A 27,166-nucleotide genomic window follows, 5' to 3' on the forward strand; every position below is an offset into this window, starting at 1 on the left:
TTGTGCTTCTTTTTACACGGAAAAACTCGAATAATCGTCCGCACAAGGAGAGGACATGACGGCAGCTGTGTGTCGAGGGACAAAAGTGTGAATTCAGTTTCGCAAACGATTAAGTAAATGTCAAATATTACAACGAAAAAAAAAACAGTGAAGTGGCTGAAGCTATCCTTCACAGCATAGTGGGTGGTAGCAAAGTTTCAAAGTCCAAAGATTCAAAGTCATCCATATATTGTGCGGTATCAATAAGAACTAATGATACAAATAGTTAGAAACCTCAGTGAAAATTGACAAAAACAGAGCGAAAACACGTTCAGTAGACTGTAAAAACAAGGAGAGGAGTCATGTCAGTGCATTTTCCCCCTGCGGCTCAGAAGCCCGGTACGTGGCAGTACGCCTCCAAAGACGACAGCAGGATGTAGATGAACCAGAGCGACAGGAAGAAGAAGAAGGTGAGGAGCTTGGCTGTCCGTGGGCCCCCGAGCTCTCCGGCGGACACGCTGGGACGCCGGCGGTAGAGCAGCATCATCATGCACACCAGCGCCATGATGGTGAAGAGGGTGACGGAGAAGGCCAGGGAGCCGGGGTTCACCTTGAACGGCTTGTTCTTGGTGTGCCAGTAAACCGACGCAATGGTCCACGCCACCCCGATGCCGAGGAAAACATTGACGGCGTTGCTGCCCGTCACGTTCCCGATGGAGGCGTCGGCGTATTGATCCTGGATGGCGGCCACCTTACTGGCAAATGTGTCTGCAGAAGGAGGAAACATGAATTTGTTCACGTTAATGACTGATGCAGGTCTGCTAAGTGCACGGACTCTGTTGGGGGGGTTTAATGTTGTTACGGCAACCATCGGAGAAAGTTGGAACAAACATTAGAGGTACTTAACGGCGTGCATTCAGAAACAAACGGCACGCGGATCCATATTTCACTTCGACCAGAACAAGTCAGGTTTGGCAACGTCAAGCTCATATTCAGTAATGTAGATGGAAATCTCGTTCTTCGTGCAAACCTGCAATCATTCGTGTTTTTAGCGGATTTTAGGACAAGCAATGACTTCAGTCAATTTCTGATCCGAAAAATCTCCTAAAAATGAAGCTGGTTGTGAATGTTGCTCTGCTGCAGACAAAATTGTACGCCGTCGTGTTTTCCGCGGTGAGGCAGACGGTAAGCTTTGTCCTTTGAAGGTCGAGCTGCATGCCGCTACAATGGAAACACGCTGGCGTACATGTTGTTGGCTGGCGGTTGCTTGCTTGTTTCCCCCCCAAAAAAACAAAAAACCCCGCAGAGAATCTATTAATCAGCAAATTGTCATTTAACCCTTTGTTCGTGGGGATTAAAGGAAAATAAATGAAATGGTAATGAGTGCGTCTGAAATTGTTGTGCTTGGTTAAAGAGGGACTAATTGATTTCCATGGAGTCATTCTGCGATGCAACCTGTCTCCAAATGCAATGGACAAAATTATAACAGGAAATAGTGACTGTAGAAAGACGCGTATGCACTTTTTTTCTGTTGCCTTTTGTTTTTACATGAGAACATTTGCCACCGCACCATTCAGGTCTGTCTTTGGAGAGAAGTGATTGAAGAGCGACAACTACAAGAGATGAGGTCATGATTTGTGTCTAACAGATGTGCAAAACAATACACAATAGCAATTTACGTTATTCTGATGAATATGGAATATAGAGTGTCTGTTCCTAATTGAGCAAAATACAGTGAGGAGGTTATGTTAACTGTTGATGTACAATATTGTTTACTTGGTCTGGAAACATTTGCGTTGTTTATGATTGAATTAAATAAAAATAAATGTTAAATGCTCAACTGTTGCTGTTATGTGATAAGAGGCGTTTCCTCTGTTGGCCTGTCACAACGTATATCTAGACATACTTCTTTATATATAAAAAATATAAATATTTTCCATGTTCCATTTTACTTGAACGTAGATATAACAACAAATAAACAACACCACATGCACACGTGAACAAGTTTGAAACCTTCTATTGATAAAACCTATGAAGCTAAAGATGGAGGATATGTAGAGTTAATAAGCAGATTACTGTGGAGCACAATAGCATCTCCACTATTGTAGATGTGTGTTTACATTCAAATTTGTCATGATACTTATTTATGTAGGAAAAAAAAACTGCTGGCTTAACTCTTTGGTCTGTTTGAAGGAGAGTGTGTGGGCAAGTTGAAATCTGTCAAAACCTCATTTCCATACTCTGATTTGTGCCTCTCCGTGCCGCTCGCTCATACACAGTGAGCTGGGAATACAATTAGGAGAATAACAAGACAAAATAAATGGTGTTTTCCTCTTGTTTACATCGTGTTAAATATCTAAGACGGAGCTTTGGAGAGAATTCCTCTGACAGCAAAGGCAAGGCGGGGGCAGAGGTGACACAACTCCCCTCGAGCAGCTGCCTCTGCAGCTCGGGGCAAAGCCCGGAGGAGACGCAGCACGCGTCTGCTGTTTCGCCTGAGCGACAGCACGGACGCCCACCTGGAACGGAGGTGCCGAGGGCCACGAACACCACGGCGGTGACGGAGTCTTTGAGGCCGACGGTGCAGCCGAAATGCGAGGCCAGGTCCCCGGTCACAGCCGTCAGGACGCCGATGAGGGAGATGGAGACGAAGAAGCAGGCCCAGCCGTTCCAGTACTCGGTCGGAGGGACGAAGGCGAAGAGGACTTTCCAGAAAACTGTCAGGAAGTGCATGATGTAATCGAAGCAGGACGGCAGGCGCTCCTCCCCGCTCTCCTCCTCGTCGTCGTCGCCTGGCAGAGACAGAGAGGGAACATGAAACGGCGAATGGGTTTCACCCAAAGCGCTTTTCATTGTTGATCATCACACTCACACGCCAATGGAGGCAGCTGCCATGCAAGGTCTCAGTCCATCCATTCAGTTTCATTGCACAAGGACACTTCAACACACGGAATCAAACCTGCAACCTTGCGAGACGACTCGCTTTACCAACTGAGCCACAGCCACACGCTTGAAGTAATACTTTCGTATTATAAAACAGCGCAGAGTCAATGTTGGTGGGGGACTTAACTAAAATGATTATGAATAAACTGTGAAATAAGTAAATTAATAAAAGAAAATCCACAAATGCTCTATTCGTTATTTCTTCTTCTGCTATTTCTTCACATAAATACAATCTAAATTTCACCAGTTGTGATGAAAATGTAAATAAAAGATCAATGACGCATGACCCCTGTATTTACCATGTAAATCACAACAGTACATACAGTACTTTATAATATGTAGTAGTAGACACAACAATACAACAATCATACCGTCAAGGTTACAGGAGTTAAGGCTTCCTATTGGTTACACAATAGTACATATAGCACTTATCAATTGAATGATGTTGCTGTATTTGGAGTGAAAAAATGCCAAATTGAAATGTATTTAGCACGTACTGATTAGGTTAATGTGATTAGTCACGGGTAAAGTGGATATAAGAGGAGAATTAGTCAGGAGGATCTCTGATAATAAAGATGAAGAGAATTCAATGCAAGGAGACTGTGCAACACTGAAGAATGAGTGAAGATCCTGAGATATAACTTCACATCTGAATGCAACATGATGCATGTTGGATGCTTGTATTTTTTAACTCATTAAGTTTAAAACAGGAGCAGGAAGTCCTCTGTAGCACTTGTAAAGCCTGTGGCATCTGTTGTGTGGTCTTTTTAGCAGTCGTTGGTCTGTGCCGAGTTCAGACTTTAATTAAACTTCAATCAAACTGCAGCAGAGTTTTATTTTAAAGCAGAGTCAATGTGGAGCTGCAGCAGTCGCGCCTCCACAGACAGACAGTGGATAAAGCCACAGCTGCACCCTGGTTTGTTTTCACCGTTTTACCAGTTCACTTTCTTCTTTATTGTATTTCTGTGCTTCCAGACTCGCTCAGCACTCGTATAATGTCTTTTTACCATCTCTCCTTCCCTTGTATTTCGTCTGCTTTTCCATTTTTCTTAGTCTCGAGGCCATACGTTGGTCTGTTTATCCACGTCAGGTTTATTCTGTGCATCAGTTTGTTCCAGTTGCTTTTCTCCTGTTTCTCTGACTCACGTCTGACCTTGCAATGCGCAGTAGTTTTACTTTATGGAGACCTTTAGATTTTTCAGTTTTATTCAGTCGTTTAGGAATATTCATCACGATGAAGATAAGTTTTGTTTTAATCCCAAGAAGGCCCGACTCAGGGTCGTTTTCAGCTTTCACCCTCGACACCCTCAGACAGCACGACATCAGACATTATTCTCCAGTGAAATCTACTGAATTGGTCTTAAATCTATTGTGCATGTTCACATTTCAGCAAGTGAAAAGTCAACCTTGCTAAAACAAAATCCTCTATTAACAAGAGGCAGAATTGCACTCATACACACTTTTTTTTTGGAAATACTGAAAAACGTCATATCGACTGATTAATCAAATTTGAAAACTTTTTTGGAGGTTGTGCATACAGTTCAAAGAAACTGCTTTCATTTGATATGCTTGTGAGAATGTGTACATCCACCAGCTTCACTGCTGTGCCTTATGGACAATCTAGGGGTTTGCAGTGAAAAAAGCTCAGGAACAACTGATTTGAAACAACTTTCTTTCTGAAAACTTAATTGTATGTCATCCACCAACACACAGAAAACAGAAAAATATGAAACAAAACAATGACAGAAACCACAAAAATGTGTACTACGGTTAAAAAAATTACCAATTTCATCATTCACCACATTGTCAGAAAGCTATTTTTCATGAAATACTGAAATTTACACTCTCCTTTGTGTAGATTTCACGCGGTGTTCCAACATTTCTGAAATCAAGGGTTCCCACCTCACCGGAGGGTTTTAAAATTTCTACGATCCGTGCAAAGTTCAAGATGCTGAAATAATGATAATTACTCTGCCGATACTCCAGAAACAGAGGATGATGTGAACGTCTACATTCATTGCTCATTGCTCAGTGCAGCTGCTCTGCCTCGCTCTGGCGGACTGAGTTATTATCACAGTCGGGGCCTGCGGCCATCGATACGGCCGTGGCGGCTCTTCTGTGACTGCTCTTTACTGCGCCCGTTAACATTCGCCAAGAAAACAATGGCGAGGCCAAATGGGATTTGAACCGCTGATGCTACTAGATGTGACAGATGCGGCACCGACTGACCACGGGAGGGCCGGGAACACACGGACTGAAAGTGAGCGTCCAGCAATCACAGTGACATTACACTGACAGAAAACAAAACAAAACGTGTGTGGTCGGCGTCACGGCCTTTAAAAACAAATATATCAGAGCTCTGAGCCAAACCACACGGCTGTAAGTGTCACTGTTTGTCTGCAGCGAGCCAAATGGTTTTGATTGATTGATGGATAGATGGATAGATAAATCTCAACATCTTTCACAGTAAATGGATGGATGGAAATATAGGCAGCAAAGCACGTTTCTTATTAAATGCACGCTCTGCATGTGAATGTGATTGAGCCCAGCCGGAGAGGAAAAGTAGGACACAGGCGTATTAGTGAAATGACACTTCTCTGGTGTCCAAGTTAGCTTTTTCACTTTTCCAAATGTTTTGGCTCACGAGTGTATATCTGTAGCACTGGATGCCAAATGAGCGACTTTTTAATGAAATGAAACCGCGGCCGTTGACACAAATACTTCTCGGGCCACTAATTGTTCAGAACGCCCCTGACAGTTTTAGTTGGTTTTTTTTATGATGAGCAACATGAGATTCACCAATCCATGCATTTTAGTTTTTTTTTTCTATGAAATGTCTGGATTAAACAGATACAGAAAATTAAATCCTGTATGAAAACACATTTTGTTTGTGGAAGCTTTTTCATTCACTATCTGGTGAATGTGATTTTTCAGGATGAAACATTTTGGATTAAAAAAAAACAAAACAAAAAAAACACAACAAACATTGCACAGGAGGCAGCTGGTCGGCCGTATCTGGCCTGCAGGCTCAATCTTCCACAGGTCTGGTCTCACAGGGATGAGACATGATGAGACATTTAAGGACGCCGCGACTCACCTGCGCTGACAGTGACAGCGCTAACAAACTGCTCTCTCCAGCTGCTGCTCCCCACCACCAGAGCCAGGTTCGTCTTCTTGATGAGTTTGTCCACCGTGCTCTGCAGATGCACAGAAAGCAGGAGAGCGGTGCATTTTACAGACGCATAATATCAGCAAAATCTCAGCATTTATATGGCACCGGGGACGCTGATGTGGTAAATGAAGGTACAATTAGCAGCATCCCTCCTCCCTCTATGCTGCAGTGAGTCACCAAAACAGATGCAGGCGAGCACAAAACCCCACTATCCCCCGAGGAAAAAGGCACTCTGCCAGCAGAAAGCTGCTTTCCACCAGTGCAGAACACAGAGCCAGTGCATGAGACCTCCTGCTGCGAGTGTTCCGGGCAGTGTCATGTTACAGCTTAAGTGTTCTTAAATTGTCTCGAAGGGACTCGCCGACCGCTTTACACTTGAAAATCAGTTTATGCCTGATAGGGATTGTAATATAAACCTGTGAAAACCGCTGGAAAGTGTCCTCTGACGCCAGCTCACGGTGAGTATGGCTTAATGATGTCATCAGAGTTCAGCCAGGAGACGACAAACAGAGGTCACAAAGTTTAACCTTTTCCCAGTTGGGGGAAAAAAACAAAACAAAACAAAACAAAAAAAAAAAAACACTAATAGAAGGTAGGCTCATGTTGCATTGTGGGAAATGGAGGCTACTTTTGCTGCATTGATTTTCAGACCCAAATGCTGCAGTACAACGTAAAAGGAGGCCCTGCCATGAATACTGCATGGCAGTAAACGATACAATTTTCCTGACTTATTTGACTATTCAAGCGGGATGAAACCAAGAGTGAACGATTCCACAGGCAGACCCATTAGTTTCACCAGCATAACTCATAATTCATTGCACTTCTCCAGCTGGATTAAATATTAACCCCCAGCCGTCGAAGCCAAAATATTGTGACACAACTAGAACTCATGTGAAAGTCCAAAGTATCCATGTTTCTCATTTTCACGTTCTGCAGTTTGGGGGAATTTTTGCATTGCTGCTTAAATGTAGTTCTTCTCTTTTCACTTGGCCCATCACAGGACGGGGGTTTACTCGTTTCCTAAACCAGTTATTTCAAACCTCGGAACAATTACTTGATTTCTCACAGCACTCCAGTAACTCTCATTGCTTTCTGTTAATTGCTCATGGTTGAATGTGTTTCTCTGCTGCTAACTGAGTCTATATGTGATGAACGTAATTATTCAGGGACAAATTAAGTAAATATATAGACTGAGAGACATTACATGTGGGGATAGTTGAAACGTGTTCTTCATGCTCCCCCTGAGGCCCACATATGTAAATGTGGACATTAACAACATATTAGCACTATGTCATTAGTATTTTCTGGAATCGGTTCTTCACATGAGTATTTATTTCTCTCCAAGACTTTTCACTTTTACTCTCTACATTCATATACAGTATATGTATTTTCTGCTCCTTCAAACTGGCTCATTTCTTCTTTCAAACTCCACGAGGATGATTCGGTGAACGGCTTAAAGCAGCTCATGGTAGCAGTTTTCCACCGTGAAGCAGAATTTGAGTTGCATTAATAAGACTTCCTGTTTCTGCTCTAAAAATGATTTTATTTTTAGTTAGAAAATAATCATGATGAATCATTAACTGTTTCATTTGCACAACAACGATGATTAATTTCTGTGTGTGTGTGTACATTGCATACATGAATGTGAATTACACCACCGACCTTCATTAAAAATTAAATCTACTGTAAAATTCATCTTGTTTTTTTCACTTTTTCATGCCTGAAGTGAAGAAGTTGTATTAGTTCGTTAATCAAAGTGTCTTTACACAGGTATCTGTACTTCTACTTACGACAACGGCCAGAGTAAACAGTTCATCTGCCCATGCTCGAATAGATGGACAATAACAACAATGGCGGCCTCCAGAGTCCCTTAACTCTCCATATTCTACTGGGAGTTGGTGGTTTTATAGGTGAATCACCCAAAATAGCAATCCAATTTCCTGATCTTTACAAATTAATCACAGAATATTCACTATTGTAAATGTTTATAGCACATTGTTGCCTGTGTTTGTGTGTGTGGCTTCATAGCAAAAAAAAGAGTTTGCACCAGTGGCCTGTCATGCTCACGACACCGTTTTCAGCCTTTGTATTATTTCAGTACAACCCAACATTGTTTTCAAAACATTCACGTAAATGCTAAACATTTCTCAAGCAAAAACGCAAAAACGATGCATTTTCACGTAAAACGTAGTCATGCAGTCGTGCGATTGACCTGTTGTTGGTGTATCATGATGTATTTTTCTCCTGTGAAGCTGCTTTAATAAGAATTAAACCATGAGCAAGACTGACCAGGCCTGCGGTGAAAGCTATACTGTACTGTGTCTTTATTCAGCTTGCTCCACCACTCACACGTTTTACATTATGTGTTCAACAGACTTTGTACAATCCCCTGCAATAATTAATCATTTTCACGTGGCTCACTCACAAAATCGACGTTTGTTGAAAATGTCAAAGCCTTCACAATTTCTAATCATACTCTCGTCACTGGAGCCATCACGTGCCAAATGATTTATTCACGTATCTGGATCTACCAGACACACATGTCTTATCCTTACATTTAAATACACTGGAACATAAATCATAGCTTCGGCTATGAGCCACAATCAGCCAATTATTATCAGCTTTAGAAGCAGAATCACGTGTTGTTTTTCACTGATGTGTCATGACTCTTTTTTTTAATTGTTTTGTTTTGTTTTGGCATGAATGTTTATTTGTTGTTGATTTTCTGTGTACTTCAGAGCTTTTTTTGAACTGCTGCTTGAACTGCTGCTTGATCCTGGTTCTGTGGTCTGAATAAAGGAGGGGGGTCTCAAACTCAATAGGCCGGGGGGGGGGGGGGGGGGGGCGCCGCTGCTGGAATTGTCTTCTCTGTGGAGAGGCACTTCTGTGTTCAAGTGGTACAAAAAAAAAACCATATTTATTTCGAGAAATGTGTTCTTTAATTTCAAATATTGATACTGTTTAATAATGTAAAACTGCCAACAGTACAAGCAGATTTTTTTTTTCTTCATCCTTAAATATTTAAAGCTGTTCAGTGAACTAACAAATAACCAGATCGGTATTCTTTAATACATCGAATGTACAGTGAAATCTGCTTTTAAGCGGTGCACAGTTACTGTGCAGCATTTGAAGGTCCAGGGGCCTACATTTTAACCTGTTAATCGCTGATTATTATATTATAGATACATTTTTAACGACAAGTGAAACAAGTCAGAAAGGTAAAAACAGTCCTGCTTCAAAATAATTATCTATCATATACATTTAAGAATGACAGAATGGACATAATTCAAAAACCTTTTCTGTTTTTCTTTCTTTTTCTGCAACTACCCTTTCATTTTCTTTTTTTTGCTGCTCCTTTTGTTGCAGGCATATTTACAGTGTTGTGGTGTTCACGTTGGCTTAATTGTATTTGCCGTTTCAACAAATGGGCCCATATGACTGAGAAAAAAACTTTAGAATTGCAATTAGTTTCACCTTGAATTCATAAGACTCCTCGATGACCACCTCCAGCTTGGTGTGTTCCCCCAGAATGGGGCAGCCCATCTTGGACACGTCCTCCGGTCCCACCGCCGTCTTGTTGTCGTTTGTGTCTCCTGCAGCAAAAACACAGTTTAAGTTTCGGTCTGTTGGTTGACTTAATTCTGTTGATTTATTTATTTTTTTCTCACACAAAAGTCTGCTGAGTGAAACAGCAACTAATCACAAATGTTTATCCTGTCCCCGCAGGGAACAAGTGTCACTGATGAAGTAAATAAAAAATGCCTGCCCGCAGAGCTGGAACTGTGTTTTAAGACATCATTCAGAGCATTTATATAGGGGTATAACACTAAGACTTTGACATGTACTTTGTTTCATACTTTTTTGCCTAAGCAAACACTGCAACTTTAATAAAAAATGAGTCTAAACTTAAAACGTTACAGCCTGAAGTGTGCGTATCTTTTTATTATGCATGGCTGCGATGATAATATGTTATAATGTGAAAAACATCAGTGAGTCTGGCAGTAAGATGGAGTTTGTTTCCTCCCCATGACTTCATATTTCAGAGAATCACTGGATCACGGTTTAATGTTTAAGAATTGAAGAAGATTTGTGTGTTGTGTCTTGCAGAAGTCAAATACTGCATGACTGAAAGTGTTTAATCTGCTCATAATCAAAGTTGTGGGAGGACTGAGGAGCCAATCTTCTTCATTATCTTTCCATTCTGTCCGCTCATTTACACTGAGCAGGAATATAAATGCAATACTTTTGTTTTTGTTCCCATTTTCCATGAGCTGAACTTTTTTAATATAGACAAAAAGGCCCATTTCTCTGAAATAGTGTTCACAAATGTGTCTGAATCTGTGTTTGTGAGCGCTTCTCCATCCACCTCACAGGTGTGGCAAACCAAACTGCTGATTAGACAACAGGATTATTGCGTCTTTGTCTGGCCACAATAAAAGGAAGGACGCCCGAAAATGTGCAGTTTTACTGTATTGCAGTTTTTCTGTTGTGACCACCAACGGCCTCACACAGTGTGACAAATCTCCTCCACATGGAGTTGATCAGGTTGTTGATTCTGGCCTGTGGGATGTTGCTCCACTCTGCAATGTGCCAAGTTGCTGGATATTGGCAGGAAGTGGAACACGCCGATCCAGAGCATCCCAATCATGCTCAATGGGTGACTGTCCGGTTCGTATGCTGGCCATGCAAGAACTGGGAGGTTTTCGCCTTCCAGGAATTATGTGCAGATCCTTCAACAAGGGGGTCGTGCAAACATGAAGTGATGGCCGTGGATGAACGAGACAACAATGGTCCTCAGGATCTTGCCATTGCATCTCTGTGCATTCAAAATCAATAAATTGCACAAAGTGTTCATAGCATTTGACTGCTCATACCATAACCCCACCGCCATTCATGATACTGACACCGGCAAACCGCTCACCCAGGCGACACCATGGACGCTGTCTCCCATCTGCCCTTTACAACCAAACCCGGGATTCATCTGGGAAGACAACACCTCTCGAAAATGCCAGGCGGCATCGAATGTGAGCATTTGCCCACGCAAGTCGGTTACGATGACAAACTGCAATCAGGTCACGACCTCATTGAGGACGACAAGCACGCAGCTTTCTGACAGTTTGTGTAGAAATTCTTTGGTCACGCAAAGCGATTGTTGCAGCAGCTGCCCAGGTGGCTGGTCTCAGACCATCTTAGAGGTGAAGATGCTGGATGTAGACGTTCTGGGCTGGTGTGCTTACACTGGTCTGTGGTTGTGGGTCCGGTTGGATGTACAGTACTGCCAAATTCTCTGAAACACCTTCGACGGCTTGAGACGGGTTGTGGTAGAGAAATGAACATTCACTTCACGGGCAACAGCTCTGGTGGACATTCCTGCAGTCAGCATCCCTCAAAACCTGACTTGAAACGACTTGAACTGGTTTATCTTGTGCTCATTAATACAGATTTAGGCACATTTGTGAAGAGAATCTGAGAGAAATAGGCCTTTTGTGTACGTAGAAAAAGCCCCAGATGTTTCAGTTCAGCTCATGAAAGATGGGAGCAGAAACAAAAGTATTGCATTGATATTTTTGCACAGTGTATTAGTGAGGTAGTTATATTGGTGTCATCTGGTGTGTAGTTAGCCTTCAAACTTCAGTAGTGGTTTTATAGACTTTTTATTTTCTCTCATTTGATTTTTCACAACCTGATGGTCAGTTATGTTGATTTTTAGTTCGATCATTTCAGAAATGCTCTTTGTGTTATTGCCGACCCAACATTTGTCCAATGACCCAATAGTTTGATAAGTGATGGTGACAACAGTGCGTTTATTATGAGTAGACATTTTTGTGTCATGTGGAAGTCGCTCTCCACACAGGACACATTGACAATCATGTCATTAATTTGTAATGTTGTTCTTGTCTACCAAAATAGTGTTCGGATCTCATACCGATAGATTGACATACAACAGTGATGTGATTTAAAGCATAAAATATTTGATTTGTTTATGTTTGCATTTCATTTTAATGTATTTTAAAAAGGACATGAAAAGTAGGCTCAATAGGTTTCCTTGGCTGGCTCCTCTTGATGTTTATTGGTATTTATTTTAAGATATTTTCTGTTCCTCTCCTTAGGTCTTGCAATCTTTTCCGAATCTCTTCTGTTGCTCTTGTTTTTCCCACTGCTTTGACTTTGTGACATCTCTTTTATTGTGTTTTCCTTTTTTTTCTCCTCCTTCTTCTCGCTTTTGGCAAGTTCAGATTTATTCCCTACATCTCTACAGTATTACATTTTGTTTTGTGCTTGTGAGACTCGCCGCTCCAGCCAATCCCTCCACGGTGAACACAAGCAAACGATTTAACACACTTCATACAGGATCTTCGTAACTCAGTAAAATACAACTTATAGCAGAGTATTTGGAACTGTTAACCATGAGCTGAATGGTAAGTGGATTTGACTTATATTGTGCATTTTCACTGCTTTCGCACTGTCAATACAGCTTTTACATGATTCATCACATTCACGCATTCGCACTTTTAAAATTCACACGTTCACACGGCATCGGTGACGGCTGCCGTGCAAGGTGCTCGCACACCATCAGGAGCAACTCTGGTTTGACTGTGTTGCTCCAGGAAGCTTTGACACGTGAACAGGACGAGGAGGGGAACCAACCGTTGGAGGTGAAGGCCTCCCACTCCACCCAACGAGCAACAGCGTCGGCTATTTTCGAGGCCCAGCTATTTTGAATCCTCCAGCATAAAGCCCCGCTAATGAAATGCACCAAAGTGCCGAAAGGGACTTTGCCTCAGAGTGAAGAAGCACTTGTGTCAATGGACATAATTTGTGGAAGCCCAAGAATTTGAATAAAATATGAAGGAGAGTGGATTCAAAGTTAAATTCATTTTAAGGCAGGATAATGAGGACGGGCTCTGCGCAGCCGTGTCCTCGACTCACCGTGCCGCTGCCCCACCTCCAGCAGGATGGGCTCCTCCAACACGATGGTGAACGTCTTGTTCTTTTCGTACTCTTCGTCATCGATGATCTTCACATTCAGCAGCTTCCTAAAAGGGGCACAAAGAGAGGGTGAAACCACAGAGACGCAGCCCAGTTGCACATTCACATTTATTTAAGAAAAAGCATCTGTTAATGTGAGTCTACATGCAATGAGGCTAAGTTCGCTCAAAAATAGAAACCAGGCAACCAGTAAGAGCAGTTTTCATGCTTTTGTGGAGCTTCGAATCAAAGCAGTGGAGCCAAGTCAGCCTACACAGTGAATCATGGCACAGTTCTGTTAGATAAGAAGATGGGAGCTGGAGATTTGCACAAATTAACAGATACCCAGCACTGCAGTACATAGAAAATATTTTTTTTTCCTTTCCCCCTCGACTGGAAAAGAAGGAGGCTATTAGAGCAGGAGTACATATAGCCAAATAGCCCACGCCCCTCCCACACACACTTCAACTTATAAGTCAGGGGAAATTGAATTATTGTCTTGCTCTCTGTGGGAATCGATATCTGCCGATCTGGAAATCTGGAAAAGTCTTATTGAGGAATCAGGTTTATGCTCCCGATACTGCTGCGAACGCATGCAAGGCCGCAGTGTCAAACTGTGACCGACGCATTTTCCTCAGCTCTGCCTCATTCTCCAACCCTGTCACAGTCAGTCTCGCTCGCTCGCTCTCCCTCCATCTCCCTAATGATATGTGGGTGGCTGTCTATTTCTGTCTGCACGTACAGTCAGGATTTGACAACATGCGGGAAGAGCGTTTGCTTGCCGAAGAGAAGAAGTTTATTTTAAACGCCGATGGTACGTCATCAGCTGTCTAATGTCATGGAGAGTCATGCCAGTGGGAGCAAAGTGAATCACTATATAGTCTACAGTCCTCACAACGCCAACAAAGGAGTTTATGTGCGCTGCATGTTTGCTTTGAAGCATCATGTCAGGCTCTCAAAATAAAAATGTGAAGGATCGGTTGCTATGGACCGCACTCACGGAGGAGCCATTTTGATATTAGACCACATCACCGAGATGAGCAGAGCATTGCTGCTGAGGATCAGACAAACATTTACATTTTGCAGGCTCCGGGGTTAAAATACAAACGAGAAATGAAAGGCTGTCAAAGAGCAGCAGGGAAGCGGGCTGGTATATTGCATTACACTGATTAGCTGGCAATTTAAATTTCAACCTCTGCCACAGTCTAATTTTCATTCGCACTCATTTTAGACAAAAGATGGGTGATAACATTAAAGGTGAGCAAATCCAAATGGACTCCACCAGACTCCTGGCTGATTACTTTTAGAATTCAGCCTTACAAGTAAAATACGCCCTTTCTCTCTCCGACGGTCTCATCTCCAGTTAAAAATACAAAACTAACAGGCTCAATAAAATAATCAGAAAGGACCTGAATGCAGTTCAACTTTGGAAAATTGTGACGCGAAGGTAATTTTAACTTTTTGGAATTAATGCCAGTCGTAAAAGTCATGTAAAATAAATGACAACAAACAAAGAAATGAACAATGGTACTGAATATAATGGCAGACTGTGTCGGCTGTTATATTGGCCTTGGATAGATTTTGTTTTTGGAAATTGGAGGCGTGAGTCATCCTGTAAAAAAAATCCAACTTTGAGAACTTTGAAATCTTTAAATGTAGTAAGATCAATCTTCTTGGTTCAAAAGTTTTTCTTGAGGGAATCAAATTCTTATCATTACGTTCGATTACATCATTACATTGAATGAACTTCATAACACACTATATAATGCAGTTTCAGTGTTATTTTCTGTAACAATGAGTTTATCTTCTCTGACTCACATATTTCCAAGACAAAAAACCCCCCAAAAAAACAACAACTTTACACTTTGTAGGATCAAGAGGGCTTCGTGATGTCACCTCGTTTGAAAGTTATCAGAGTGACCTTTTACTGAATATCTTCTTCTCTAGCTTCAGAAAGGACATGGTGTCTTTGAGCCACTGGGTCTTAGATGGAGTACTGCTTGATTTTCAGTGAAGAAGAAGATGGCGTCTTGCTAGTAAGGAAGTGAAGGCGACACTATCCAAAAGCCTGCAGGTAAACCGAATGGGGAGAAACATGTATTCTAATTAGGAGTATTTATGACATGGTATAATGTTTCAGCCAGAAGGAAGAAAGTAGTAAACAAGAGTATAACATATGGGTTGGATTACAGGGTGCTGCATGACATTTGTCACAGTTGTCGGTGACGTTAGGATAGATGTGCGACAGCCGAGCTTTGGAGTAATGAAGCCTGAACACTACCTTGAACTGTATGAGTGTGAAGCGAGCGCAAATTGAGCTTTCATGAACTTTCTTAAGAGCAGCATCCTCACAGTTCACTCGCAGTTCCTGCTCCCGAACCCTCTTCGCTTCATTGACTGGTGAGCTGTGAAATGATGATAATTTGTTATAAACTTTAGAGATGAGTGACTTTTGAAGTTGCGCGTCTCAGAAAGTCTTCCCGCCGTCGGCTCTGCGGTGCAGCGGTGCAGGATGGAAACAAAGCCTGAGCACAGTGTCTGATCTGAAGGTATCGAAAGAGATGAGAGGGAGGGCAAGATGAGATCAGTGAAGCTGCACAAAATACCATCTTTGTAGAAGTCCTTAAAACCTTTCAGGCCTTTATAATGTGGAAATCACTGTTCTATACCGCTTTATCCTAATGATGATAGATCTCCAGTCCATCGCGGAGAGAGACCGACACACATAAATATCTTCACTTTGTACCAAACACCTGAAATGAATGTATTTGGACTGTGTGAGCCAAAGAAAACCCATGTATCCACTGGGGGAACATGCAAACTCCACAGATAGGCCTCAAGCCAAGACTTGAAATGGGTATTTTCTCACTGTGAGGCAAAAGTGCTCACCACTACAGCGCTCACATTTCTTACAGATGAAAATTGTTATTTTGTGGTTTTATTTCTTTCCACAGCCTGTGACTTTGCAGAAATATTTGGGGCTTGTAACTCTCATCTTCGAAAGAAAGTACATTTCCCAGAAGTGCTACCTCGAAATATGAAGCTGTTCTTTAAAAGTTGTTGGTTCCCTTGATGTGTTTTACTGCCAGTGAGTTTGAAACAGCCTCTCAGAGAATACATTTCACGAATGCTCTATTCAGTGCTGTCGCATGCAGGCCGATGTAAACTGGTTTTTGCAGCTCCGGCTGGATTCGATCAACACTGTGAAGACCTTGCTCGGTGCAGAAAACATTTCACTGTGTATCGGTCATCTCCGCCTGCCTGTCGGCTCCAGTCCGGATAGGTTCTGGGTAACATGCCCTGCTACTGTATCTGTCAGACTCACACTATATTTCCCGGGCGCTGAAGATTGATCTCCGTTCCACCTGGAACAATCATAATCTCTTCTGCCTGCATGCAACAATCTGGAGACTCCTTTTATAGGATTTCATTAAAAAAATGGAGTGGTTGTCTCACATTTTCTGAGGCGGGCCGATTGACAAAGCGTCTGTACTTTGTTTCCACAATGATTACTTGGATTTGCTTGGATTAACATGAAGAACTGAGGTAATCTCTGGTGCCGTGATGGGGAGTGTCACCTGCACAAACAGGGACCAAACGGCTGTGTCTCTCCAAGTAGCTAAAACCCCGTTTTATATTGGAGTTTCCTTCCACTCCACAATTTGTGTTGGCTTGGTGAGGATGCTTGTATTTCTTCAGACAAATCCAAAGACACATGAGTGCTGGAAACACCACGCTGCCTCCAGGTACGAGTGTGAGTGATTTCATGCTTCTCTATTCACCCTGGGAGAGTATTTCGGTTTTCTAGCCTCTGCATGCTGGCAAAGGCTGCAGTCCCCCCCCCCCCTGAGACCCGGACAAAAATGCAGCCAGTCGGGAGAGCAAGCTGTAAGCATTCAGTTAAAGCCGGCGTGTTAGCACAGATCTACAGTGCTGAAGTGTCCTTGAGCAAGATATTGAATCTCCACTGGCTGTGAAGAGGCTGCAGAGTGGCCTGAATACAAACGCAAGGCAGTTGCCCTGTGAAGAAACATACCTTTCATAGCTGCATAGTGAAAATAGCAGCAATATCATGCCATCGCTGTGTTGCTGGGTTATCATATATAGGAAATGTACGAGGATTTATTAAAAAAAAAAAAAAAAAGGTTTTTGACATTGATACTGATGCATGACTCTACAGCTGATATCTTAGTTGCACAATAGTGCGGCAGCTTCGCGGAGAACGGCCTCCTAATGACATCTGAGCTATTAGGCACCGGGCAGACATTCAAATTTCTTCCTTGTCTACCGCCATGCGAACATTTTGCTACTGTGAGGATCTGTTGTAAATACTTGACAGGGTAATGTGACGGTGACAACGCTAACACGCTGCTGCTCAGCGGCGCAGCATTGATCCTTTCTTGTTAGACTCATTGGCAATACACCCATTAATAATGTAAACACAATGTGCAGATCGTTACTGGGAAGGACTCTGGAGCTGGTGTTTGCACTCAATGAATATCTAAGCAGTGATATATCTCCGTATTTTAAGTTAAGTGAAGGCCCTACATCATGTTTTTATCAGTTCCATGGATAGTAATAGGACCCCTGCTGGAACCACAAACTAAGATAATTGGCGCCCTGCAGTTGCTGTAGTGAATCTGATGGGTCAGCAGGCAGAAGACGACCTTGGAAAAGGTTTCAAAGTGTGTGTTTCAACCCCATTACACCCTCAGCAGACCTACAACCATCAGAACGCACATACTTCATTTCACATCAAGTACATTTTTGGGGTTTAAAGCACACTGTAGTCTTTTTTTTTTTACATTACAGGATATAACTGTTATCACTGTTGGAACATTATAACATTCACATGACTTTTTGTTGAAAAGTTGTGAATTATACTTGCATTTTATATCGTACAACCAGAATTTGTGAGGAGATTTCAACATAGCAGGCTGATTAACCAGGTTTGGAACAACAGCATAGATAAAAACAGGATTTACAACTTGATTAAGTAAAAACATCAGAATGAAGGTCTACGTCAGTGCTGCTTTAACTGAGTAAAGTCTTCTTCCTCCTTGGTGAGTCCACACAAAAAGCATACGATAAGACAGAGGTTTTAGATGCTTTCGGCTAGTTTAACATTACCCAAGCCCGACGGCGCTTCTTCATTTTTATCCGTGTTTTCAAGAAGTTCAGCATGGTATCGATCCTGACTGCATTGAGCACGAGAAATAAAGAATATCAGGGTATTGATTTTCCTTTTCAGAAGTGATCCCCTCACATCTCTTTTATCTTAGCTTATGTAACTGCCCCCGTTATTCACTCCTGCCTCACTTACTGTATAGTGCCACACATTTCGAGGCGCTAACAAAAACAGATACGGACTTATGCTACACACAAGCATCAAAGGGGGCCCATACAGATCTTCGCCTAATCCATAAATGCTGGATGTAAAGTGTATGTGTATGACAACCTGTTTATTTTAGCTCAGATGTTTGTGTCTGTACCTCATAATCTATTTATTGCACTGCAGAATTTAGATGGTAAATTATTATTTAACTGCACGCCTGGATTTTCAACCGCTGGTCTTGGCTTCATGTCAAAAGCTTAAAATCTTGGCTTCCTCCTCTTATGCTCCTCAGTGAGCTCACACACACATCGATAAGGAACGGCAGATGTATATAGACAGAAAGGCACACAAAGCTTTAGACGCTATAAGAAAGGCACACACAGAAGTGCCTGGAGGCCCGCTGCCGAGTGTCAGCTCTTTGTCCTGGACGCCCGGGGAAACACTCGGGTAAGAGAGGCCCACTCTGTTTGAAAGATGAACTTTGGCAGCCTGCTAAGCAGGAAGGGGCAAGGAATGTGTATGAAAGACAGGAAAACACACACACACACACACACAAACTATACATATACAAAAGCTGAAGTGCTTTTACATGACAGACAAAAAACACACAGCGATAGGGCTTCACCTGCATCTTTTAACAAGCCTGTCTGAACCCACCAAATTAAACAACCTCATAAAATATTCAGTTGACTTGAGCATCTCGAGGAGCGCAAAGCGAGGAGCAAACTGTGATTCGGTTGACTTGAAAGCCGGCGAACTTTGGCTCGGGCTCAACATCAAGCTGTGGTAAACACCTTCAGGGGGCACATCGAGATGAATGCTGCCCTTTCCAAAGGATAAAATGAGAAAATTAATTTTGATTCCCCTTAACAGACGCTGTGGCTTGACTCGACCTTGCAACTATGATTCAAGATCTGAGTCAAACCTTTATTCACCTGTGATCACAGAGCTTTCATGCTTTTCCCCTTTAAATCCTTGCTTGCTATTCCGAGGAGCAACGGAGTGGCTGAGAAACGGCTTTGGCATTTCTTACTGCATGTGGGTTTTCTTTTCAACTGTTATCTGATAGCAGGCCGCCGCTGCCCTGCCAGATCCCACTCGCCACCGTCCTCCCTCTCCCGCTGCACGGCGGCTGTTGAGGGAAGCATGACTCCAGATAATATAAAGTGCGCAGATGCTTGTGTCGCTGTCAGCTTGCTATAGTCTGATGAGCAGAGTCTTGGCTCGGTAGGTGAGGATTTTATCTACTGCTCAGACTCCGACTGAATGCGGCTACAAGCTGCCTCCCTCATCTCGCTCTGTTATACACTATTGACTCATTAACTGCAGCTTCTGTAGCCGCCTGCGCTGCAAGAACTTTTGGGACTCCTTTAACCCCCTCCTCCTCGTGCTTAATTGCTCTGGATGCTCGAGCAGTTCTTTTTAGTTCCCCTCTGGAGCGACATTTTGTTTGATGTGAGCTTAAAGTGGATTCAGCGCACAAGCACACCCTTAATAACACACACACACACACACACACACACACACACACACACACACACACACACACACACACACACACACACACACACACACACACACACACACACACACACACACACACACACGCGCGGACAGATGCATGAAAAGCAAGATAAACGTGCACAAGCAGAAACTGCAAAGTGCACACTACCATATTCAAATCTCACCTGCCTTGCGAGGCAAGAAAGAGACAAACAGGGAGATCTGCATTCTCTTTGACACCATGTATTCACCTGCCTTTCCTCCCACTCTGCCGACCTACACAATACACCTACACACGAGCCCTGAAAGCCTCCTCGCACAGACGGCTTCATCTGACACATTTTATTCCTCTTGTTTAGCCCTTGAGCGCGCAACACATCATTTATGCAATGAAGTTGAGCAGTTGACAAGCATTTTGTGTGTTTTCTTAATAAATGGGATTAAAAGAAAGGCGCTTAATTGCCAGGCCTCTTGCTTATCATTTTATAGAACAAACACAGCAAGTGTCGCCATCATTTGGCTAACCAGTTCCACACAATGTGGAAGAGAAGAGCTGGTAAAAAAAGAAATAAATTCGGTGCTCTCTTTCGATGCACTCTCTCTCCTCCTTGATCTTTTTATCTGCCTCTCTGCCAGTGAACCAAGTGAGTTTTTTTGTAGAAATAATCAAGCGTACTTCACCACATGCACCTGTTTCTTAAGCTACTCAACCCAAGTCCCTACTCACCTGTCTGATTTTCTTTCCTCGTCTTGGTTGCTCACATACACTTCGCTTTGTTTCTGCAAGGGAGTGCTGCATTACAATCAACTCCCATGTAACCTCAGCAGAAATCCCGAAGGGCTGCATTAATTCTGCACTCATTCATAGAAAACTGGTTCTGTGCTGCTGCTGCTTCTTCTTTCCTTTCTTGTTCTTTTTCTTCAGCTGCAATGTTTCATTATCTGCTGTACAATTATAACCTCTTATCCTCCCACGTCATGTTTCTGTAGGATCTAAACTTCTCAGAGCAAATGTATCTGTGACTCATAGAAATATCAGTTTTCATCCATTACCAGAACAGATAACTTACAGTAATCAAGCAGGACTGTTAAACAGACCAGCGTGTGGGCTGTGATGTTTAATCAAGTGATGCAAGCTAACAACAAGCTTTCACAAAGACTCACATGGTCTCATCGTTCTGGAACTCCAGCTTCCCCGACACATCGTCGTAGTCCTCGCCCGCCTTCGCAGTGCCCTCCACTGTGTGGTAGGGGATGGCCACCTTCCCCCTGGCCCCGGACGTCCGGTGAACCTTCACCTGCATGTTGCCGATGCTCTCGCTGACCCTCATCGAGTTGCTCTCGAAGGTGAAGATTCCGGCGTGGTCGTCGTCGTAGATGGTGACCGTGGCGGTGTGAGCGTTGCCGAGGGCCGCCTTTGGGGGCACGTGGGGCGAGAGGCCGACCGTGCTGTTGCTGGAGGTGATGGAGCTCGGCTCCAGGACAGAGACTTCGGCTCGGTGCACGATGCGCGGGTTAGTGAGGCGCACGTAGAAGTGCTCATCCTCTTCGAAAATGTCATCGTCGATAACGCCGACAGTGAACTCCTTGGTCGTCTCGCCAGGCTTGAAGACCAAAGTGCCTTCAGCAAACTCGTAGTCTGAGCCTGCATTAGCAGTCCCGTCCTCTGTCCGGTAGTCCACCTGTGTGGCACAAGGAGAGAAACTTTATGAAATATTCGGTCACTGGAGTCATAATAAAATGTTGAATTATTAATATTTTACGTCCCGGTCAGTTTAAGCTTATTTTAAATTGACCTTGATACCTTGCAGTATTTCTTTTATTACTTTTCCATCTTACCTTCACAGTGCAGCCGCTTTCTCCGCCGTGCCGGCTCACTGACAGCTTAAGTGAGCCACAGTTTTCGAAGCACTGGTAGTGAGAGGGGTCAAACTGCAGGTAGATGGTGTTAGGATCTTCCTCTTGCCCACTGGCCTCATGACAGCTCACCACCTTCCTGGCCTGGTCGGCCGCGTGCTTTTTCAGGATGTTTCCAGCTCCGATCATCATTCGCGTGGCTTGAATGCGGTAGAAGGCCCGGCTCTTCTGTTGTTGCACCAGCACTTGGTAGTTGGCCATCTCGATCAGCTGCTCCATGTCTTTCTCCGGGTGCCTTTGCTTCAGGTCTTTCAGAGTGCGAGCCATGTCCCGACGGGCTTCTTCTTCCTGATCCTGCTCCGTGCTCGTCCCACCGCCTTCCTCCACTCCCTCCAGCATCCCATCCAAAGCCTCTTTGGGGTGAGTGTGGGAGTTCACCCCCTGTCCGTCCATCTCCAAGTCCATTTTAGTGAACATGGCGTCCCCTTCCGACTCGATGATGATGCCGCGGTTCTTGTCAGCCCGATAGCGCTTGTGGACGTACTTGTAAAAGAGCAGACGCCGGTCGGCGATCCAGGCTTGTAACACACAGAGAGGGAAGAAAAGGAAGGTGAGGACTGCCTCCCAAACCTCCACCACTCCCGGGGAGATCACAGACAGTATCAGGTACAGCCAGATGTATGCAAAGATGCTCCAGGCGGCAGTGACAAAGAACACCCGCAGGTGCTTTATCTTGCGGGTTTCATTCTCTGGCACCACGTAGACGCAGATAGCGATGATGATGAACATGTTAAATGCAGCACTGCCCACGATGGTGCTGGGACCCAGAGATCCGGCTTCAAAGTTGTGGCCCACCACTTCAATGACGGACAGCAGGATCTCTGGTGCCGATGAGCCCAATGCCATCAGAGTCAGGTTGGACACCGTCTCGTTCCAGACGCGCACTGTCGTCGTCGTGGTTTCACCATTTGGCTTCTTGATGGTGATCTCCCTCTCCTGAGAGGTGATGACCTCGATGGAGGACATGAAACGGTCGGCGATGATCGACATTCCCAGGAACATGTATATGAGAGCTGCAAAGTAGACGATGGCACGCGCCACCTTGTCGCCCACCGCCGGGTTCTGGGGGTTCCACATGGGGAGCACCACGCCCTCCGAGCAGTTGTCTTCACTGGAGCAGTTTCCCGGTGTGCTCCCGGCATCTTCATGGCTGGCGCTGCCGAGGGAGAAATGAGTGATTCCCGGGAGGAGGAACAGCAGCAAGGAGCTCAGCAGGCGCGGGGTGATGGGCCGAGCGCAGTTCAATATACGCTTGTGCAGAAACATGATGTCTGGAGTCGTCTGATGCTGGAGATGAACGTTTGTCACATGTGACGGTTTGTACAAACTTCTGAAAGAGACAAGAGAATGAAGTGTGTTTGTGGGGGAGAGTGGAACAGTTGCACTGACTGCGTCACATTTTCATTATTCAGAGTCTAATTCTTGAAATGTCCTTTACAAAATTGGGTTTAACCTCACAGAAGTACTCACAGTTATGCACTTTTGTATGCAAATGACGTGGGATCCAGCACTTTGGCTGGTCCGAGTTTGGAACGCCAGAAATATTGGCACCTACTAATCGTTGAGTCACCGACTTTAAGCTACCCGGTTCGACTCCCACACATATAATGTGGTCATTCTGTTCTAAGCGGCAGTAAAACAAATTCTGCCCTCTGCACCTGTAGTATCGAGGGAAAAACTGACTCAGTCCACGGTGCACTGTCAAGTTCGATGAAACTCCAAAAATACTTTCTGCTGAAAATGAGAAGAACAAGATAAGCTCTTGCAGGCAGATTGATGCAGATCAGTGGTCTTCATTGTTTGAGGTGGGTCTTTTCTGGTGTATATAACTATAAATTATTGCATTATAGTCATGATAGTTGCTGAGTATATATGACCACAAGTTAGTTATGTCAAATTAGCACAATATAAGTCTGATTTATTTGCAACATGTGTGAAACACCTCTTAGTTCATGAGCCACATAAAGCCCAAATTCATCTTGAGTAAGCTGGACATGTAAAATAGTCCCATGGGAACCTTTCAATTAAAATTTTAAATTTTCTCCTTGTTGCAGCATGATGAAAAAGTCCGTGTTTTTGCAAAAAACCAAACATTTACTACAGAAAACTGCTACAATCTAATGACAATTTTAATGAAACATTCTGGGGCTGTGACATTATGCATGTTTTTACAAACTCACCCTGACAGTATGACTTTGAGCCGAATGCTAGTTTCCTAACGATAAAGTATCTATGTTTCATAGGCATCATCAGTGATATCGCAGTTATGACATTTAGTTGTTGTTGTTTTTTTTATCTATGATTTACTTGAAAATATTATAATTTTCTTGATTGTTTGGTGGGCAGGACTGGAGCCTATTGTGAGCTGGTTATGGCCCATGAACCTTATGTTTGAAACCCATGGTGTAGACCCTGGCATAGGTTTCCAGTAAGTTATCTTTAAGGTAATATAAAAATGACATCTTGAGCCAAAGTATGTGAGAGTTTAGAGAGCTGAGAATAATAAGCTGATTATTATTTCCCTATGTTTAAAAAACAATTGATTTAAAGAAAGGATTATTTTAGTTTTTTATTTACTGGTGTATAGCCTTTCTCCAAACTGCAAATGCCTAAAAGGGAAGCAAACACCTTTTTCTTTTTCTTGCATTTTACATAAGCCATAATCTATGTCAGGAGACAACTTAAAATAAATTCACAGCACTTTTCTTGGCAGCAGCATCATCACAGCATCAATACTGTTCAGAGGTTAAACATCAACATCAGTATGAGGAGAAGGGAAAAAAGAGGAGGAAAAAAATATGCCAGGTGAAGTAATGTCATGCTTCCCAATTAAACCTTCAAGACCATTGCCACCTCAAAAATAGGTTGCCTTCGTACAGCGGAGGGAATCTGACAATGCTTTATGTATGGCACATACTCTCATTGACATGCAGCAGAGAAAAGCTGCATTTTCCACTCTGAACTGCACGTTTCCCATCAAGGATACATCTCAGGGTGCATTAAAAAAAGAACGCAGCACGGAGACAGGAATGAAGTTGTCATTCTTTAGCTCATACATAAATGACAAACAGGTTGTTTTTGTGCAACAGCTCGACACCTGTCTGCAGATTGGATTGAGTGAACCGCGAGTGAGATCAGCACCTTGGACAGCTCCTCCTGTTACTGCCAATGCCATACTGCAATAAGTGAAAGTACCTGTTTGGGGAAATGAGGTATTCCTGAACGGTTTCATGATTGATATCCCCATTGAACCTTTCACCTGTCAAGAAAATCTCAATCCTAGCACGATTGTTTTGCACCGGCCCACAACCCTGCACAAAGTTTGAGCGGGTTACTCTTCTATGGAAAAAGCAGGCTCTCCAACTGGTGGGAAGCCTGGAATAAAACATGGGTTTTTGACAAGACAGACACACCAGAGTCAGTATCTTTCCATCTGCTCTGCTCCATAGTTCTCAGTGGCATGTGTTCCTCACTTTACCAGAAAGAAGCAAGCTAGCAAGACACATAAAATCAATACTCAAGATACATGGTCTTGTTGCCTCTAACAAGACTGAAGGTTTTGTGGATTGTAAGGATGCAAACTACAGTTTTGTACTGCATACACAACTGAGATGTCACTTTCTATTTTCATTTTAACCTTTAACAATTCCAAAAGTAGCCAAATCTAAAATAAATTAATAAATACTCTGACCCAAATAAATTAAAATGATTAAATCCCTCAGCATGCTCCTATTTGCAAAGCTGAGGTCTCAGCCTGGCAAGCCAACACTTAATGACTCACACTTTTATGCCTGCACTTATTGTGTGTGTGCAGCATCTCTTTCAAATGGTGACAGTCTCGATTTGTATTAAGACTCCTCATGAATGTCATCTTTACTATTTAGGGAAGAAGAAGTCAGACAGAAGGAAAACAAAGCAGCAGCAAAAGATAAAAAAGAACACGAACTCCTTCGATCAGTCGAGCACAAACACAATCAACAGAAATCTAAGCAACAGTCTTGCTGGTTTATAACTCAGCATGCTGGAGAAACACATGACACTGCAGGAGAATGCTCTGTTGTATATGTATATGTGTATGGTTGTTCTTGATATGGCAAGAAACAGCATTACTCACCTGGGTGCAGTTGTCAGTGAGTCAGCCCAGTGGGGAAGTTGTGGCCTCAGGAGGTGAACTTATCTTTCATATTGCTGTGTGGAAAGACAGGCTATCGTCAACGAAGGAACTGCTAAGAGAGAGTTTCATAATGAGCACAGAGAGGTGGGAATGATTCCAGGCTGGAGAGTTTTAAGAAGCTCATTATCAAACAGACATGTGAAACAGAACAGGCAAAATACAAAATACATCGACGCTGTGGCAGAGCAGATGGATTTTCAAAAATGCCAAGTTACAGATGGCTTTCTAAGACAAGATGAGAAGACATTACAGATGCAGAGAGATCCCATCAGTAGGCTGTGCATGAGGCACACAACAGACTGGTCCATTCTGTGCGCACAGCAGTCCCAGCAGATATACTCACAGAAAGCCCAGAATCTCTGCTGGATCCTGGTCACAGCGTGGCTGCACCAGTTCACCAGAGGAAGAAACCCCGTGTGCCATTCACACAGCAGGCTGGATTAATGCTGTTGGCTTGTTGCGCTGGTGTCTTTGGAAATGACGCGTAGCTTCTTCACAATGCCCCCCCCCCCCCCCCCCCCCCCCCCCCTCCTTTCTGACAGGTACCCTACCTCAGTAAACTTAACACAGTCGGATTAGTTCCTCTCATTAAATCCCCTTTGTTTTCCACCAACACCGACACCTCCCGCTAAGCTAAGTGATATCTTAAAAAAAAAATAAGAGAGAGAGAGAAAAAAGACAATCCTCTCCAAATCCGCGTGCGATTTTTGATGCGTAAAATAAAAAAAAAAAAAAAAAAAAATTAAATTACTGACTCTGTCCTCATCCGTCCCGCTTGTACCATTCAGAAAATTCTCCCAAACTAAAACGCTTTAAGCGTGTTGTTCTGTATCCGAAAGAGAAACTGAGTAGAGGAGGGGAAAAGCTTCCCTTCTTCTCCTCCTCCTCCTCCTCCTTCTTCTTCTTCTTCTTCTCCTCCTGCTTCTCCTATCTGAGCTGAATAACGCAAAGAACCAAACAGGACTGCACATGAGAGAGTAGGCGTGAAGGAATGGCAAAAACGCACGGATCAGGACAAGATGGACAGCAAGCAGACACACAGAAGGAGTGTGGTGTTATGCAAATGGAAAGGTCTTGTCTTACTCTTGCGGTGGACAGCATTGGCACAAGACAACGATGAGCGAGAAGGAAGGGAGAGAGAGAGAAGAAGAAAAAAAAAAAGCAGTAACACTGC

General features: G+C 43.4%; 1 protein-coding gene across 1 annotated transcript; it reads right to left on the bottom strand.

The window, feature by feature from the left end:
• Positions 1-367: 367 nt before the first annotated feature.
• slc8a4a (solute carrier family 8 member 4a) lies at positions 368-23,084 on the bottom strand (the record flags this gene model as incomplete). Its single annotated transcript, XM_080508747.1, has 7 exons — positions 368-747; positions 2,499-2,771; positions 6,020-6,119; positions 9,569-9,687; positions 13,025-13,131; positions 21,066-21,583; positions 21,741-23,084. The coding sequence occupies 7 exons, from the start codon at positions 23,082-23,084 to the stop codon at positions 368-370; spliced, it is 2,841 nt and encodes a 946-aa protein (XP_080364873.1).
• Between the last annotated feature and the right edge of the window lie 4,082 nt (positions 23,085-27,166).

The sequence above is a fragment of the Blennius ocellaris genome (assembly GCF_963422515.1).
Source record: "Blennius ocellaris genome assembly, chromosome: 14".
Taxonomy (NCBI): domain Eukaryota; kingdom Metazoa; phylum Chordata; class Actinopteri; order Blenniiformes; family Blenniidae; genus Blennius; species Blennius ocellaris.